Source organism: Anopheles merus, chromosome 3L (genome assembly GCF_017562075.2).
Source record: "Anopheles merus strain MAF chromosome 3L, AmerM5.1, whole genome shotgun sequence".
Lineage (NCBI taxonomy): Eukaryota > Metazoa > Arthropoda > Insecta > Diptera > Culicidae > Anopheles > Anopheles merus.
Genome location: NC_054085.1, coordinates 17,112,886 through 17,131,702, shown reverse-complemented (window position 1 = coordinate 17,131,702; position 18,817 = coordinate 17,112,886). Strand labels below are relative to the sequence as shown.

The 18,817-nt window shown below is 45.2% G+C and overlaps 1 protein-coding gene across 2 annotated transcripts; it reads right to left on the bottom strand.

Annotated features, from left to right (window-relative positions):
• Positions 1–13,252: 13,252 nt before the first annotated feature.
• On the bottom strand, positions 13,253–17,710 carry LOC121600114. Of its 2 annotated transcripts, none has more exons than XM_041928424.1 (2): positions 17,637–17,710; positions 13,253–17,569 (listed from the first exon to the last, which is right to left on the bottom strand). In XM_041928424.1, exon 2 carries the CDS (start codon positions 17,454–17,456, stop codon positions 13,284–13,286), a length of 4,173 nt encoding a protein of 1,390 aa, XP_041784358.1. In that variant the 5' UTR covers positions 17,457–17,569; positions 17,637–17,710; the 3' UTR covers positions 13,253–13,283. The 2 variants fall into 2 exon arrangements, with proteins under 2 accessions (XP_041784358.1, XP_041784360.1); XM_041928426.1 differs by having other exon boundaries at positions 13,253–17,152; positions 17,212–17,685.
• Between the last annotated feature and the right edge of the window lie 1,107 nt (positions 17,711–18,817).

The window sequence follows — 18,817 nt, the reverse complement described above, 5'->3', positions numbered from 1 at the left end:
ATCTGAATTATAATTATCATAAGGAGTTTATCACTAGGAGCTCTCCAATGTTATATTATTCTACAGAAAACTGGCTTTGATATCTTTGGTATGCGTATCATATGACCACAATTCGATTTTTTCATTTATTGAGTTGCTGATTATAATGTTTATTAATTATCTATCGAAACTTAGGTAATAATAAACATGTCTAAATATTATTTCAAGCCAGTCTCGTAGTACAGTCGTCAACTCGTACGACTTAACAACATGCCCATCATGGGTTCAAGCCCCAAATGGACCGTGCCGCCATACGTAGGACTGACTATCCTGCTATGGGGGGATCAATAAGTCACTGAAAGCCAAACCCACAAGTAGTGTGGTACAGGCAGGCCTTGACCGGCAACGGTTGTTGAGCCAAAAGAAGAAGAAGAAGAAAATATTTACACATAACTAATGGGACAAAATTGTCCCATCTGGCGGTTTCAATGAGGTTGAAAAGCCCGGCGGTTCTAGTGTTAATGAAACTTAAATTCTTCAGCTATTATTAAGCCGATTTTCAAAGCTATCTTCGAATTGCAAGAGTTGTCATCGTCATTGGAAAGTTACGCGGTTTCATTGGTACACGCGAAAATCAAAGATAAGCATTAAAACTCAATTTAAATTCATCACTTTGTGTTGAACCAATTCATCTATTTAAGTAATTCTACGTACTACTTGAACCTCTTGATATTATTCAGAAATGCTGAAAAGAAATGCTGAAAAGAAATGCTCTTCTTGCTTGAAGAGAAACCTTCATTGAAAATCTTTTCATCGCCACACTCCAGACCAACCTCTCCCTTGCAACATTCAAAACAGCTTCTTCACGAAAAAAGGGACACCACTTGGGCCAAATGTCCCAGGACAATTATTTCTCCATACAACTGCAACAATACCGCCTAATAGGTGAACCCAGCGTCCCAGCCCACGTTAATCCGCAAAAGTCAATTAATAAACCCGAAAGCTGCCTGTCGGCCAGAAAGGCGTAAATGGTGATTTCACCTGGCGGTTCGGTGTGGTTTTCCTCTCCGAAAGAATACAAAAAAGAGAGTGTTCCCCGTGGACAACGCCAACGACCGGTTGCAGCTTTTCATCATCTTCTGCTCCGTTCGGAAAAGCTAGCCTTCAACAAATCCCATTCCGGCGCGACCGGTCGAGATTGTATTCGCCACGAGCGGCATCGGGTTGTGCACGGCGCGAATGGTGGCAGCGGTGCGCTCAAAACTAGAATCACAATGCATTTTGACACCTTGTTGATGGGTTTTTGGGCCAAAAGGGAGTGAGCTCACGGGATTCCATTTTTTGTTTTGTTTTTTCATTGCCTGTTGCTTCGTAATCCTTGATTTCTTTACACTTGAAGCCTTTTTTCAGGGGGCAGGCAGAACGGACAAGCCGAAAAAAAAGATCAATTTCAAATTTCCTTAGAACGTTGAATGTATTTGCCCGGGCCTGAAAAATGAATATCCCATTTGCGGCGCATTACACACACACACACCCAGCTGGTGAGCTATCCTTTCTGGGCTGTCTTCACCACACAAAAGCACTCCGATGCGAGGCAAAATGGCAATAGCAACAACAGTGGCAAAAAAAAAAACGAACCAGAAGCATAGTTATCCTTGCCACACTATCCCGGCACATGGACACAGAGGCGCTGGTACGCCCGGCAGGAAGCGCGCCTTTGTGGTCGTGCAGGAAACCGCAAAATCCGATAGACTTACAGGACGCATACGGAGCCGGCCCAGCGACTGCAGCCGACAAGTCAAATGCAACATGTAATAACAATGCGCCGCGCAACAACGGCCCAAAGCCGGCCAAACCGAAAGTGAACGAACGAATCTTAATCCCATCAAGGTTTGAGATCCATCGCACACACACACACACACACATACAGACCGGAGCCATACCACAACCGCCTCGTTACCAGCGGGTTGATTGGATCGGGCGTTGAATAATGGAAGATTCGGTTTCAATATGATGTGCAAAAATGATATGGCCCTGGTACCGGGTGGAACACAATGCCAACACAATGCTCAATCGATATGCAACCACGCGGGCATATGGGCCCCTGCCTAGGCCGCCGGTTTGTCGGTCCGGATTGATCCGAGAGCGGCTGATAGCGAGTGAGCCGCGCGTATCAGATCAGTGTAGGGGCAGACAGATTCTTTCGCCCATGTTCGCTCCGGTAGGTGACGTGTGGTTGTAATGAAGTTTCTCATATTGCTGGGAAGGCTAAGAATAGTATCAATGTACACATGTCTTGTTTGCGGTGCTGCAAATTGTTGGTTAGAGCATGTCGATGTACTGTGAGTATGGCATGATCAAAGAGATGGTTTAGGAGATCGCTTTGCTTATTTTCTAGGTTGAACAGGGATTTTGTTTTCATTGAAGTACTATGTAATTATACAGCTTACAACAATTCTTTAATAATATTTCATATTTTTAGTGAATTCAAAAGTTTTGTCTTAGATCTCTTTATTGAATTAACAATAGATCTTCATATTTAAATGACAATTATACATTGTTTAAGATACCCTTTTGCTACACATTCATGCGTCCAAATAAAAGCGCAACCAAATCTTTAATGAAATGCAAGATCTTACTCCCCTCGCAGGAAAAACACATACCCAATGCTCCATCTAAACGCCATCATCGGCAAGATGCAATCCCCAAGGTAATCCCATTAATCCGGAAAATTGAACTACGTGCTCCGACGGAACCGACCGAAATTACCTTCCCTCTAACCCGAACAAAAAAAAACTCCCCTGAACCCTTTCCGCCTTTCAACCACACTCACCAAAGACAAGCCCCCGGCTGATGATAACGGTAGCAAATAATAATTGTATATGGGAGCAGCTCAAAATCCCTGTCCCAAAATCACGACGAAGATTGCACCAAACCACACCGAGAGCACATTTTGCTTTCACTTTCACCCTCGGCTGGAACGGGGGGTTAGGAGGGGGTACGGGACAAAAACACACAGACCAGAAACCAAACAAAATTGCGACTTGTGATGGTTGTGATTTCAGCTGCCTGCAATACGGTCGGAAGTAAGCCGACGCCGTACACCCGTGCACATCCCCAATACCGGCCCGAGCGGTAAATCCTTTCGATAAAGTTTCCCAATTTACCTCTCTCTCTCTCTTTCTCATTCAACGCTCCTCACCAGAGCATCCTCCGGAAATGGACGCCTCGGTGCCGATGGTCTGAGTTTAATCGAAGAGCGACAGTGTGCGACTTCCGGAGGCCGATCCTTTGGCAGCCGCCAGGCACGAGGAAAATCGTCACATTCGTATGTACATTGCGTGTATCAAAAGGCATGATAATAATGATTGCTATCATCGGTACCTTCCCTGCCCGGTCGCGTTTTTCCTGCTCCCTCGGCAAACCATCAGGACCCTGCTTTACTGCTGCCACTGTCGGATACGGATCTCCGAGACGTATCGATAATCATCGGCGGCATCACACTCCGAGGCAGCGAGGTAAGGCAAAAGCGACACACATATTCCCCAAGCGAAACATTTTCCGTCTCGATTTCGGTTTCGATGACGCGCTAACAGACGCACACAGACACACGCACACATATGTGTCCCATCAACCATCAACCGAGGAGGGGACACACTAAGTGGGGAAGCTTTAGTTTTCTCGTTCGGCAGCGAAATTTTCATCTAAAACGTGACTAAATTATATTTTGTGTCTGCAGCAAATTATTCTCATCCCAGTGGAAAAATGTTTGGCAGGGGTAGGCAGGAGAGGGACAACGGATCAGCAGCAGCAGCAGCAGCAGCAGATTCGAACGTGTAAGTGGGGCGGAACGAGAACTGGTTACAGTAAACGATTGACGACAGGGGAACGCTAAACAAATATGGTGATGGGAAAATTTTGAATAGTTTAGGAGAAGAATTGGATTGACGATGCGATGGCATTCGTCGCAAGCAAACGAGCGCACTTATTTCCTGTTTATTTATGCCACTGTACCAATATTTGTCTCGAGCATATTTTTTAAATAAAAGCGTTTCCATGGTGCATGATCTCGTTTGGAATCCAATAGGAATTTCACTCGGAACGCCATCTGTGGATTTCTTCGTGAAGCTCTCGTTGATTCCGATTGGATGAAGTAGGGTCGTTCCGTTTCCGCTGTTCCTTAGATTGAAACAGAATTTGTCTGTATATCGCCTTGCGTATTGTTTCGTGAGGAGGTTTTGAACAGTAGTGAGAATAACAAAATGTAATTTTGGATAAATAAATCAAACCGTTTCTTAATTAAAAAAAAAACATTTCTCAAGAACAATAACAGCAACATTTTACGCAAATTTAAACTTTTCAGGGGGGTTTTCCCTCTAATTTAATTAATAATTTTAATTTAATTAAATTTAATAATTTTCCCACTATCACCCAAAAATCAAATTACAAAATCAAATAAAAAAATCAAAAACCCTAGAAATGGCTAAATAGATCTCCAACAATGTTATACATAACAAATATTAAAGAACAATGAGGAGAGTCTAAAATGACGGACCCATTATAAATTGTAGGAAAAATGCGCTACGCGCAACAATGTAATTATTCAATAAACAAATACTACTACAACTACTACTAACACTAATGCAAATCTTGGATAAATGATTTTTCCCTTAGGTTTACAATTGTACTCCGGTCCCAATCGTTTGTGTTATGTTAGTGACCCGAACTATTGAGAGTCCATTAGTCCAACCAATGCATAATTTCTATAGGTAATCTCAGGCAAAAGCATTAATGAAAACTATACTTTTGCCAACAAGAATTTTTCACTTTGAAGTTGTTTTTTTTTTTGTTGAATTGTACAACTGTTGAAAAATATATTGAACAACACAATTCAAATAAAAAAATAAATTAAAGAGCATTAAGCATTGAATATAGTTCAAAACGGAGTGTAAGTTACGCCTTAATTAATAACATCTTTTTCAGGTCCCTTGATTTATGTCTTAAGAACATTTTCCCGTATTTTGTTCGAAAGAAACAAACAAATTTATGATACTTTGCTAATTTTCAATTAAACTTCAGCTATAAACGGAAGATGAGTAAATAAAATTCGTTGTAAACACATCAACCCCATGGTTCACTGATTGGCCAGCCAACAGAACAGTTTACGATCTCGATTGGAGTCATAAAAATTTCGTTAATAATTAGAACCTTTTTTCCTGTCGGGAAAGTTTACTACTGTCAGCTATAATGATGAGCCTCAAAGAACCCAATTGAGGCAATAATGGATACATCTTAATTGACGTGTGTGTGTGAGTGTATTTATCTAGCACTCTTATCTCGGTGCAGCAATTGACTCGCTATGAAACTTTAATTTCATTCGTCATTCTCGCTTTCAACGGAAAAGCGCTTGATGCAACTGCTAGATCCATCAGGATAAGAATTGGTATAACTATGTTATAATAAATGAATGTCATGATAACGGATCAGTTATCGAGCGCACTGTTCACACTCCGTCATAGTTGTAACACATTTCATTTTGTATTTTACTGGTGAATTTAATGTTTCTCTTTCGTTTTTTCTCTGAAAAAAAACCCCAAGTAATTAAGATGTCAAAAGTATTGTTTTTTCCACAAAGCACTGCCACAAGCGCAAAAGGCAGTCCTATTCGTCCGTACGTACAATAACGAGGAATATTACACATGTATGTCTGGCTCGGTGCATCCATTATGCAAAAGGTAAGATCAAATCAGAGCCGGTTTTTTTTTATCACGCCGAGTCACAGTGCATGGCATCCCGCGCTCCCTCCCTTCAGCGCATTACAACATGTAGCTCCTGTTAGAGCAAATGTATGCGAACGGGGTGGATCGTACTGCATCGTACCTCTGGGGGTCTTTTTTATACTATTTCCCACCTCGCACCTAGCCAAGGTCAGGGCTAACACATCATAATGGATTCCTGATCAAAAGCTCCACCACACAAAACGACGAACGAGTACGACAAACACAAAAAAACCCTTCCCGAACGCCATCTCGAAGATAGCGAAGGCAAATGGAAGGCAAAAGCACTACGGGCCGGGGACCGGGTCCAATCTTGCCTGCATGAATAGTTTCATGAGACGAAGATTGAGTCGAGTGCAGCACATAAGTGATACATCACCGGTGTCACGTAAGGTGGAAAGACCCGAACGGCAAAGACAATGGCATTGCATTAGACTTGGCCCCGGCCCGACCTCGCACAGCCCCGGTACGACAGTTTCGAAATCGGTTTGGCCGCAGTGTGCGCGGTTTGCAGCCAAAAGGCACACTCAAGGGTAGGCGGACGGTGGTGGATGGCCGCGCGAGAAGATCATTCTTTTATGCTGGAGAATAGGAAGAACCTTGTACTATCCACATGTTCTATCGCGCCCCCACGGTTCACCTTCACGATTTCGTGTCGTGTGTCGCTTTGCCCCCCCACCCGAGAGCAAGGCAGCGAAAACAGCGAACGACCACGGGAACCACGAATGAAGATAGCCGGGCTGGAGGGGGGAAGACCGCGAGAGATAAAAGTAACACCGGGTAGCTGTCACTGATGCGTTCGTTTGCTCTGTGTGTGTGTGTGTTCCGTCAATCCCGAAGTCCCGGAGAAGCTTTGTGAAGGGAAGGGAGGGATTTTCAGAGATAAAAAGTACACGATAATGTCAATCAGGTAGTTAGTTAATGCTGCATTAGCAAGTCATTCGATCAATTTTCAGGCGCGATTCCTAGCGCTCAGCTGTGTTGCTTCAATCTCACCCGGACAGGTTGCGGGAAAATCCAACACGAATGCGCCGTTAGAACGCCCAGAAACGACGATGACAACGATGAGTGGCATAATGGAATGCGGGATGTCACTGGGGCTCACCGCCCCACAGAGAGTTGCAGCCGTTGAGTAGGGTACTATTGTCTAGTTTGGGCTTTAGACACAAGAAGGAATGAAACGGTCACCCATCTCCCATTCTCCATCGCCCATTCTCCAACGATGTAAACGGAGCGGTGGCCAAAGAGTGAGGCGCAATAAGAACATTAAATACTTAATTTCTACGCCAACGAAGTAGCAGTGGCTTTCCGGAGCTACTTCACCTGCTTTATGGCAGAATGGTTCGCATTCTCGAGAGGCTCCTCCACCAACTATACCACAACTCATAACGTGCCGTACACAACCGCAAAGTATGCACTTCCAGGGATACCGCACCATAAAAGCTAACGAAACACACAGTAAGTACTCGCCGTGCGCTAAGGTTGCATGTTCCCGGTTTTTGGGCGAGGCAAGCCACCGGCAGCCACCAGCACTAATTAAAACCAAAGGCAACGGAGGATTACAAACTTTGAACTCACAATTCAAGGTGGTGGGGTGAGTTTTTGGTTTCGGGGACCCGTCTTTTAACCTCCCCCCATGCGTACAAATATCTTGCAGGCAATCATGCTGCAGAATGGGGAAGAATAGCAGCCCCGTAGGGGAAAACTAACAGTGCAAGAGTCTTTTTGTTTGGTTGGGTGGGAGGAGAGCTGTACAGAAAAAGGGAACTTACTTCAAAGAGTTTCGAAAGTTTTTCTTGTACCGCTCGGGAGCGTTCTCTGCAGGTACCTATTCATTTAGCCTTGGCGAGAGGTTTAGTGGTAAGCATTAATAGGTTCTTACGTGACTGCGTTTGCTAATAAATTCGCTAATAAGTTGCTTGTGTTCCACCTTGTTGGGTTTAGAACTCCGTTTTGAGACGCAAGCCAAAAGTAAACACACATTGCATCTTTGCACACTTTCGCCCAATAGTAACAACAGGATAGCCCTGCAATTCGGTCAGTGGACGTCTTAATTGGCCACAGATTGATGCAAGGAAATGGCAAATATCTTCACCCGTACCCTCTGTGTCATCTTCAGCAGAAGTCAATCTTGTAATGGAACGGCCGAGGAAATGGGGCCAATTCTTCTCTCCCTTTTTTGCGGCCAAATCCGTGCCGCCAGTGGCAGGTTCAATCAATCGAAACCTTCCCTGATGTTGTGCCCTGCACAACCGATCGATCCCCCCCAGAAGTCGTCATCGGACAAAGTCTCCCTTTTTATTAAGAGCGCACACAGCGCAAGCTATACTTTTGTTTGGATTTTTATGTACGATTTTACCAAGGAAAAGACACAACAGCAGCAGCAACTAGAATGTCCCTGTAGTCTGGCGAGGAAATTGATTAGGGCAAATTAAACGGATCCTGTCCTACGCCTTCCCTCTTCCTTCATCCAGCTCAATCAGCGGCGTGACAAACATGGTCACATTCTATGTGTGTGTGTGTGTTTTAGTAGGTTCCGAACAGCCTGGATGCGACTTCCCTCCAAGAAAAGCGGGATTCCGTTGCTGTGTGGTAAATTAATTTGATTACTTCCGAAACGATTCCGAACGGAACGGGAATGCATCCGGCTACGACAACGCCATGGTCAGCTCGACCTAGTCGCCGGAGAAAAATAAGGAACCCTTATCCTAGCAACGCGTGGACACAGCCCAGCGTGGAGTAGAAACCGCACTCAAACGGAAAGCAAACCACGAGAACAGGGAGAACAAAAGTTGTCCCGTAAGTTCGGTCAGTGGGCATTACTTGTTTTTTCTTTCTTGGGCTGCATTTCCCCCTCGCCGGTTGGTTGCCGGTTGCCATGGGATAGGGTAAATAAAATCGAATAATGTGATCGTAATATAATTACGTAATAAAAGGGAACGTAAAGCATAATGAATCCGTATGAGTGGACTTCAAGTTTTTTTTTTGGGGGGCAAAACGACCGAAGGAGAAGGAGGGACAAAAACAACATGGAAAAGAACAAAGAAACTAAACATAATTCTAACGTCGTTCGGGTTCGAAGTGAACCTTTTTTTTCTTCTTAAAGTTATCCTTTTAATCACCCACCAATCATGTATTGTGTATGTGTACAAAACTGTCTGGATGTGTGTGTTTTTCTTGGAAATGGGCAATCAATAACACGGAAAGACCTGAACGAAGCGGACAAGGATTCAATGAAAAATGGGTTCGATGTACTGCGACAGGTTGGCTGGAGGTTTCTATCCCAACCTTGATGTTTGGTTGTTTAATGTTCAATCTTACTTTAGAGTCATTTATCAACTATAAATACAGTGCTTTAACCCGTATTTTGAGAAAGACGTGCTCTTTAAGTCATTCCCAATTCAAGGAGTCCCTCTTGGTGATCCTAAAATATTATTTTCATGATAGCAAGTGATTTAAAGCACCCTGGACAAGCTTCCCATGCACTGGTGCCACAATTTCATCATATTTAATAGAACCAAAACAATTTATAGCCCCGTCTCATCTAATTTTTATCAAAAAAGCTTTTCCATCCCTCTATCTCCGCCCCGTAAAACGAACGCATGATGCATGGCAAAACAAATGCTCTCTCTCTCCCTGCCCGAGAGCAGCCAGGACATTTGCCGCCATTTAACTTTACTGTTAGCCAGAAAGGATGGACCAACACCTTCCTCCCAAACCAAACCACCACATGTAGATGAGTGTATGTGTGTGTGAGTACGGGGGAAAAGTTCTCTTTTTTCCATCCCCACCCTCGAAAGCTGCCCCATTAAAATGACATCACCAGCGATTTTGCGTCGGCGGAGGATGCAAAGCCCGGCAAAGCACTACTGCGATAGTGATAGTTTAAAAACTACTTCCACTGCCTCGGTGGCAGTTAATAGAATTGTCGCATAAAAATGATTCACGTCTCTTTAGACTGGTGGAAGGACAGGGGCAGCAGCAGCAGCAGCCAGAGGATAGAAAATTAAATTCGGGTCCCCGAGATTTCGAGCTGATTCCATATTTTATCTTTTATGGTGCTATTATATGCATAATGTACAATATTTTGGCAGCAAGCAAGCCCCCAGCCCGCCGCCAAAATGGCTGGCGGGGACGCACTCGAGCGCGCACTGGAGACGAACCCGTTTCGTTTCGGGAACAAAAACTACAAACCCTGCCTGCAGTGGTGCCGTAGCCGTGCGTACACTGCCTTTGGCTGTTTTGGGGACGGGTGCTGGCAAATTTATGCCTTCACTCGGGTTCGCAGCACTAAAGCGCAGCGCGTCTCCCAACTAGCCGGGCAAGCTAAGCCTACAGCACTCACAGTCAGTGAGCATTGGCGAGCGACGCAGCAGCAGCAGAGCGGGGAATTAAGGCAGCACGCTCCGTTTAACATAAGCTTCCCGGGCTGCTTAAAGTGTGGCTCCTTATCGCAGACGTCACCTTACCGGCATGCGGAAAAGGATTAAGCGTTTGAAGTTATTTTAACACGCGTAAGGAAAAATTCGCCCTTTGCTCCTAACGATTCCACTTTCTTTGCCCCGTTTCTTTGTATGCGCACACACACACACACGCCCATACAGCAACACAACGTCTCAACAAATGCGGCAAAAATCGGAAGAAGGCACTACCTTGATCCTTGATAAAGCCAGTCACACCCAACCATCACAATATTATCGCCCTCCTGCTTGGCGCTGCGAGCGAAAGGGTTTTTAATGTTGTCGCAATTTTATCGCAGAGCTGTACTTATGTGTGATTATGTGCCTTCAAATTGACTGCACCCGTTTGGTGTGTTGGCCCCCGCTCGGTGGCGCTTAACGTACCGCCAATGGTGACTTTCGCGCTTCGCCCTCCCCGACTATCATCGCCGGTACCGCGCTGCGCGTATTTCCGAAAAAGATGGAAGTTAATTTAACAGGAAGCATTTCGTTTTATGTAGCGTAATTTGATGGAAAGTAAAATTGAATTTCACCGACAGAGCGACAAGCGAAAACACAGCACACACGACAGGCTAACCTGAGGTTGAGTGTGTGTGTGGTTGAGTGAAAGCTTTGTGCGTAAGAGTTTCGAGTCTTAGGAAGCTTAAGTAATCTAAAGAAGAACAAAAAGTCACAAAATAGGAGTGTTTTAGTGACATGAACCTTGATAAGAGGTTCATTTGCATCCTTTGTTTAATTGTGATTCTGTTCCTTTATTATTACTTTTTTTCTTGAATCTTTTTGATTCATGTATTAGATTTTGCCGGTCTCATGGTACAGTCGTCAACTCGTACGACTTAACAACATGCCCGTCATGGGTTCAAGCCCCAAATAGACCGTGCCGCCATACGTAGGACTGACTATCCTGCTATGGGGGGAAATCAATAAGTCACTGAAAGCCAACCCCACAAGTGTGTTGGCAGGCCTTGACCGGCATCGGTTGTTGAGCCAAAGAAGAAGAAGATTAGATTTTGCATTGAAATTAAGCTTTTAAATTTATCCATAAATTACGTAACGTTACAAAGCGTTATATTTCGTTGCGAAATAAAGAATAGCAGGAAAATTACTGTATAAGGTGTTACAAATTTCATAAGTGATCTTTTCATCCTAAAAAGCGAAAAACATTTTTATCGAAACAATTAAAAACACAATTAAACTCAAATAATAATATGGACACATCTTTATCAAATCAAGAAAATTAGATCATAGTAAAACATGTTAAAAAAGATGATTTCATCAAAAAGACCATTATGTTTTGTGGCGAACAAACAAGAATATACCTCTTTATGTCACAATCACGCATGCGAGCCGCTTTAACTGAAGGCCGATTTTATTTTGTCCCGCTTAACACGATCCGCACTGCAATAGGACACATCAAATGTAAATGCCTTTCCTTCGTACACGTTTAACGCACCGTTTATGGTGGGTTTTTTTCCCCAATTTCCAGCCAGTGTGGGTTCTTACGGTCGCTTAAATGCTGAAGAAAGTTAAAAAAAACAACCTTTCCACTCAACGGTACATCATTGTGCGTTTAGTGGCTCAAACGCCACTGCAAGACCACAATCCCACCCAACCCTTGAAGCGAGCGTTACAGCAAACGATGGACGACTCAAAGCGGAACATATAAAATTACTTTTCTCGCACAAGTAGTTCCACACGACAGGGAAGTAATGTAGAATGTGGTTCCTGTTACGAAGCACACAGCGACTCATGTGTATGGGTGTGTGTGTGTGTGTGTAGAGTACTTCCCTCTCTCGTTTGGCGAATGCGTGAAACCGTATCCTTTCCATGCCACCCTCTAGAGTCACCCATGATCCGGTGGCGGATCATAAAGTTCAACCCGAATAGCTTCAAACTCGTCTCACTGACGTATGGGGAAGTGGTTCCCGTTCGACACGGGGCCTCCCCACCAACACAGGGAACAGGGCTTGAGTGGGGTTTCAATAAATATTTGATAGCAAAAATGCCACCGACCGACGCAGTGGGGGATGGGAACCGTCCAGCAAGCGAAACCCCTTTTTCTTCTGGTAAGGATATTTCCTTTCTTTTAATAAGAGTCTGAACAAAGTACAAAGTAAAAAGGAAAGACCATGCCCACCCACACATAAACGATAATGTTCTTAAAACACTCACCCACTCACTGCCGGGCGCTATTTGTTTAAAAAGAAAACCCCCGGTTGAAGCGTTTTTTTTTTTTCTTTATTCCGGAAGTTACATGTCCCGGCGTGGAGGTCAAAAAGGAAACAATCGGGATCAAACTCGGCAAGACTGTTGGGGGGAGCGCTATGTGGGGACGCATCACTTTTGGCATGTTAACATACCGACTTCACTCGAGGGGCTTTACGTCACGCCGTTGGCGCTTTTACCCCGAAGTGAAGCATATTGACTAGAATTCGAGTGGGGGACGCCCTGCAATCAAACTGATGGACAGAAAACAAGCGGCTGAATGTCAAAAACCTCGTGGTAAACGTGTGCAAACCCGGCATGGCGCGACATGGTACAAGCATGAGTATTGAGGCTTTTGTTTTATTAAAAAAAAAAACTCCACAACACACACACATTTGCAGAAACCTTATTTTGTTGAGGTTGTTCGATTTTGGGAGTGTTGCAACTGCAACTCCGTCGGCTCCTCGACGGCGGCGAACAAGGTATAACGACCGTTTTATTAACGTACAAAACTTTACTTTATTTAAAAAAGGATCGACCGATTATAAACTCACAAGCTTTTATTTTAGTAGTTTTAAAAAACGCGGTCTATCGTTCGCTAACTTTTAAAGAGACCGTTTGTTCTGCGCACGGTGTATTTATCCCTTTTTTTTTCCGCGATGGCCGTTGCGCCATCGCGTTACGCAGCGAACGTTGCCCTTTCTGAAATGTTCGAAATTCGAAGATCGATCTTGTCACCCTATCTAAACGTCTAAACCTATCTCCTGTCATTTAGCTTGTTTACATTCCGCATGCCATAATAAGGGACACGCGGTTTGTCGGCACGGTTACTCGTAACATTCTCCCCCCCGGTAAGTCGCTCTCAGCGACTTAGCTTCGTTGTGCCGACCTCCAATATAGCAACATTTACTGCCGGTCTATCTAACAAACCACTATTTGTCTGTATAGTTACGCGCCGCACTTGATTGTCAGCAGCTCGATACACCTTTACAATTCGTCCCCTAGGCCAGCAGTTCCGCGGGTTGTTTCCATCCGCAACCAATACCAAGTCGCCTTCATCTAATGGTTTCGTCTGCTTGTACCATCTCGATCGCTTCGTTAGTGTTGGTAGGTACTCGATTACCCATCTCTTCCAAAACATGTCTGCAAACTGTTGTGCTGATTTCCAGGATTTACGCACGGACGGAGTGGAATCGTCAAAGGGTAGCGGAGGCTTGCTTCCGTTCGAACTGCCTAAAATGAAATGATTTGGCGTTAAGGGAGATTCAGCTTCATCTTCGAGTGGAATTTCTGTCAGGGGTCGTGAGTTAACAATCAGCTCCACTTCACTCAACCTAGCCCGTAATAGCTCATCGGTGGGGTGATGAGGAAGGTCAAAGGAGGCAAGCGTCTTTTTTATTGATTGGATCAATCTCTCCCATGACCCACCAAAATGCGGTGCTGCAGGTGGGTTAAAAACCCACTTTGTCCCGGGTTGCACAAACTCTGCCATCAACCGGTCCACATCAATCAGTGCAGCAGCTTCCTTCAGTTCACGAGATGCGCCTACAAAATTGGTGCCTCTATCACTAACGAACTCCAGTGGCAGTCCCTTTCTAGCGGTGAAATTGCGGATCGCGAAAATACACGAGTCTGTAGAAAGACTATGCGCAACCTCGATGTGTATTCCTCTGGTAGTGAGGCAGGTGAAAATCACCCCCCAGCGTTTTTCGGTTCTTCTTCCGACTGCTACTATCATCGGTCCGAAGTAGTCGATCCCGGTGTAAGAAAATGGATGCTGGTAGGCAGCTAGCCGTTGGTACGGGAGGTCTCCCATAGCAGGATTTTGTGGAGCGGTTTTATATACCTTGCAGTATTGACAACAGCGTCTTACTCGGCTATAAGTGCTCTTGAGCTTCGGAACGTGATATTTAAGTCGAATTTCATTGAGTGCTGTTTGATGGTTCGCGTGCCGATATTTCTCGTGATACCAACTGATTATTAGTTCGGTGGCATAGTGGTTATTTGGAATTATCACCGGTCGTTTGGTGTCATCGCCAACCCACATGCATTTCTCGATTCTTCCCTTCATTCGCAGGACTTTGTGTTCATCGATGAAAGGGCTCAGTTGGTATAGCGGGCTAGTCTTTTTGAGTGGCTTTTTCCAAGGCTGACATTGTAGCTCGATATCGCTTAACATCCCGATTTCATCCGCATATTCGTCTCTCTGAGCTTGTCGATAGATTGCATTTTCAGCTTGTACCAGTTCATCCTGCGTAAGCTCTCCTCGTTGTTTTAGTTTACCCTTTCGACAATTTGTTATGAAGCGGTATACGTATGCAACTGCTCGTAGCAGTCGCTGCCACTTAGAAAAACGAGTGAACTCTAATAGTGGCATATACATCGAGTGGTGCAGTAATTTGTGGCGTATTTCTTCGTCCGTTGCACCCGGTTCCATTTCCTTTTTTGGCCACTCACTGGTCGATTTCCATAGGAAATCGGGACCGCGGAACCATCTGCTGGTGGGCCCGAGTTCCGGAACCTTTTGCCATTTTGTCCCTTCATCGGCTACGTTCATTTTCGTGGACACCCAGTTCCAATCTACAGCATTAGAGGTTTCCACAATTTCGCTGATGCGTACGGCAACGAATTGGCTATACTTTCGGTGATCTGCATTAATCCAGCTAATGACGGTTCGTGAATCCGTCCAATACACTTCACGAGTGATTTGCAGACGATGCGAGCTTTTTATTGTTTGGGCCAATCGTGTTCCTATGACTGCCGCTTGAAGCTCTAACCTTGGTATGGATGTGAAGGATATCGGTGCAACTTTAGTTTTTGAGCCCACCAATGCACATTCTATCAGCCCGTCTCTTTCGAATCTAAAGTAGGCTACAGCGGCCATCCCGTTCTCACTGGCGTCGCAGAAGATGTGAAGTTCTATGTGACATTGATTTAAATGCGTGGCCTGCCGGTAACACCTCGGTATGCTCACAAATTGTAAACTAGGCAGAACGGATACCCATGTTTGCCATTTCACAAGCAAACTACCAGAAATTTCTTCATCCCATTGAGTCTTTGCGCGCCACACTTCTTGCAGCAGGATCTTCAGGTACATGAGAAGGTGACCAATTAGCCCCAGAGGATCATATATAGACATGAGTATTTTCAAAATCTCTCTCTTTGTAGGTACTCGTCCTTGTAGTAATGTATGCGGCTCATATCGTGGAGAGATTTTAAACGTGAACACATCCGTCTCCGTGTTCCACCACATGCCGAGTACTTTCTCTGTCGCAAGTTCAACTTCGACGGGTGCTTCTGCTCCAGGCTCAACCCGGTTCATTGCAGCTTTAACCTTTGATGAATTGGACAACCAATTACGGATCTCAAATCCGCCTTGTGAGTGAATGAAGCAAACTTCCTGTGCTAATTGGATAGCTTCATCTTCAGTTTCTATACTAGAGAGCATGTCATCAACGTAGTGCTCATATTTGATGCATTCGACTGCCCTTTGATATTGTTCTTCAAATCTTTCTGCGTTCAGATTTTTTACATAGTGCGCGGTGCTTGGAGAACATGCTGCACCAAACGTCATAACCTGTAGCACATATTGTTGAGGAGTGCTTCCAATTTCTCCATCATTCCAGAGAAACATTTGACTTCGTTGGTCTCGCGGGTTCATCCGCACTTGAAAAAACATTTCTCGAATGTCACCGGTCACTGCTACCTTATATTCCCGAAATTTATAAAGAACCGTGAGCAGTCCTACAAGTTGATCCGGTCCGGTCAGTAAAAACGAGTTTAGGCTGACCCCATTCACCTTTGCAGCAGCATCAAATACTACTCGTATCTTGCCAGGTTTGTTCGGGTTCGTGACAGGAAAAATCGGTAGGAACCAGTCATTTGACTTTTTGCTGCTTTGTTCTATCGGTGAAAGCTTTCTGATGTACCCCTTTTGTTCGTACTCTGCAATTTTGGAGTGCATGGCTTTATTCAGTTCTGGGTTACGGCGCAGTTTTCTCTCCAGACATTCGTGACGCCTCAAAGCCATCGCTTTATTATCAGGAAGTTTTATTGTGTCGTACTTCCACAGAAGGCTCGCTTCGAAATGCCCATCTACCAACCGAACATTCGAGGAAAGAATTTTAAGCGCATGTTCTTCGTCATCAGAGCGCAATTGTTTCATTGGTCGATATACTCCTAGCGATTCTAAAGAGAAGTATTCTTTTAGAGCCAGATCCATCTCATCGTCTTTTTTTTTATTGCAGGGGCAGATATGGACGTTCATAAATGTATTTCCGTCGTACCGGTTACAATCTGATGCGCTACTTGAGCATGGCCCGTAAACTACCCATCCAAGTCGGGTTTTTGATGCTGACGGCTCGTTTGTCCCTCTTTCGACCGTTTTAAGGGTTTGGCTCAAGAAGCAATTATCAATGCCAATTAGGACCTTCGCCGAGGCATTTTGATATAATGGTAGTGGAAGACCTCTCAAATGGCTATACTGAGTGGCTAATTGCCTCGGTTCTACTGATTGATCACATAAGCCAAGGGTACGAACTGTATGGACCGTGTTCATGTCATATATGAAAGATGACCCAACGCCAGATATCTTAACAGATAATTCTACGGACTCGTCTTCAACCCTGCTTTGGTTACCGGTCCACGATATGCATAATGGACGATGCTTGCCACTGATGCCTAGCTGTCTCAGCAAGTCATGTTCCATAAACGTTGCCGACGATCCGTCATCTAAAATAGCGATAGTATCAACCTTCTTCCCATTCCCATATAACGTAACCGGCACATACTTGAACATAACTCCTCCGGAAGTAGCAGAATGCACGTTACAGCTGGTGTTGACTCGACTCAATTCTGGCGGGATGTCTGATAATAGTTGGCTGCTACCGGACGAGTGTAACAACTGATGATGACGGCGTTCGCACCCATTTACTCCGCACAACGTAGTTACAGGGCATGCACCTGGGTGCTTGCGGAGGCACGTTCTACACAGTGACGCACGCTTTATAGTTGTCCAACGCGAACTCACACTCATGCCTAGGAACCTGCTGCAGTTGGACACGTTAGGACATCCATCCCCACACGCAGAGCAACACCAATTGTTGCCCTCAGTTGTAACTGGTTGTGATGTTGTTACTGCTGTCTGACCTGTGGAATGAATGCACTGATGAGCGTACTTACGGTCGTACTGACGTATATTATTGTCATGCTTCACCTCCCTACGACCGCTGGTATGCTTTACACCTCGACTGGCTGCGCGTACAAGCTCCTTCACCCACTCGTTGAAAACTGCCAGCGTGGTATGTGTACAGCGGTTCTGGTAATAGTACCAGTTCAGCCTTATATTCGGCGGCAGCTTGTCCACCAGCTCCTCCAGCAGGGGTCCACCATCGAAATAGCTGTGCAGTCCAGATCCCGTTATCGATGCACAGAAGTTCCTCACAGCGACACCATAATCCACTAAGGCGTCGAACCGGTCTTCCTTCGGGGGCGGCATGCGGCGAATATTGGCCATCAGTGTGTTCACCACTAGTTCTGGACGGCCGTAGCACTCCTTCAAAATCTCGATCGCTTCAGGGATACTATCGGGATATAGCAGACAACTAGCAACTGCTTCACGAGCCTTTCCCTTCAAAGACGCCTGCAGCCGCAGCATATTTTCATCATTTGTGTAGCCACATATCGCCGTAGAGTGTTCATAGTTCGAAATGAATGCCATCCATTCCTTAGGGTCACCACTGAAGACAGGCAATTCACGGCTCGTACATTTTCGCGCTGACACTTGACTCTGGTTAAATAGCGGAAAATTTGCAGAGTAACTATGTGCTGTGGGGTGTGGTGTTGTCCTTTCTGGTATCACTGGCACAAAGCTAACGGCTGGTCTGTACTGGTTAGCTAGCCTTTCATCAGGTCTCGCGATTGGGCTTGTAGAAGGTCGGCATGATTCTTCCAGTATGCGTTTTTTCTCCGCCATACGACGTCGTTCACACCGTTCGATCGCGAGCAGTCTCTCTTCAAGCAGCTGTTGTTCGCACTGCTTATCGATCCGATGAAGTTCCTCTTCAATCGCGGTAGATTGCACGTTCGGTTTTCTACATGTCACAGGCGGCACTTCGACGGCGTAGGGAGGTAGGAGATGGTTATCCGAACGCATCGGCCCAGTAGCGGTGGCGGGAATGTTAAATTCCTGTGGCCGTTGGTCCAGCTCTCCGACACGATCCGTAGTATGCAGCCACTCCTCTATTTCCTGCTCCTTTTCAGCAATCGAAGACGTTGCTTCCACAACAACGTCTGCTATCTCGCGCTCGATTGCCGCTAGCTCGCGTTTAGCTTCGCGGGCTCTCCTCACCAATTCGTTCAGGGTGTCGTTTCGCGGGTTTGTTGATGCCCTCGACG

Excerpts from the sequence above, each read along its gene's own strand:
- LOC121600114 (XM_041928424.1), bottom strand. The coding sequence starts at position 17,456 with ATGAGTGTGAGTTCGCGTTGGACAACTATAAAGCGTGCGTCACTGTGT.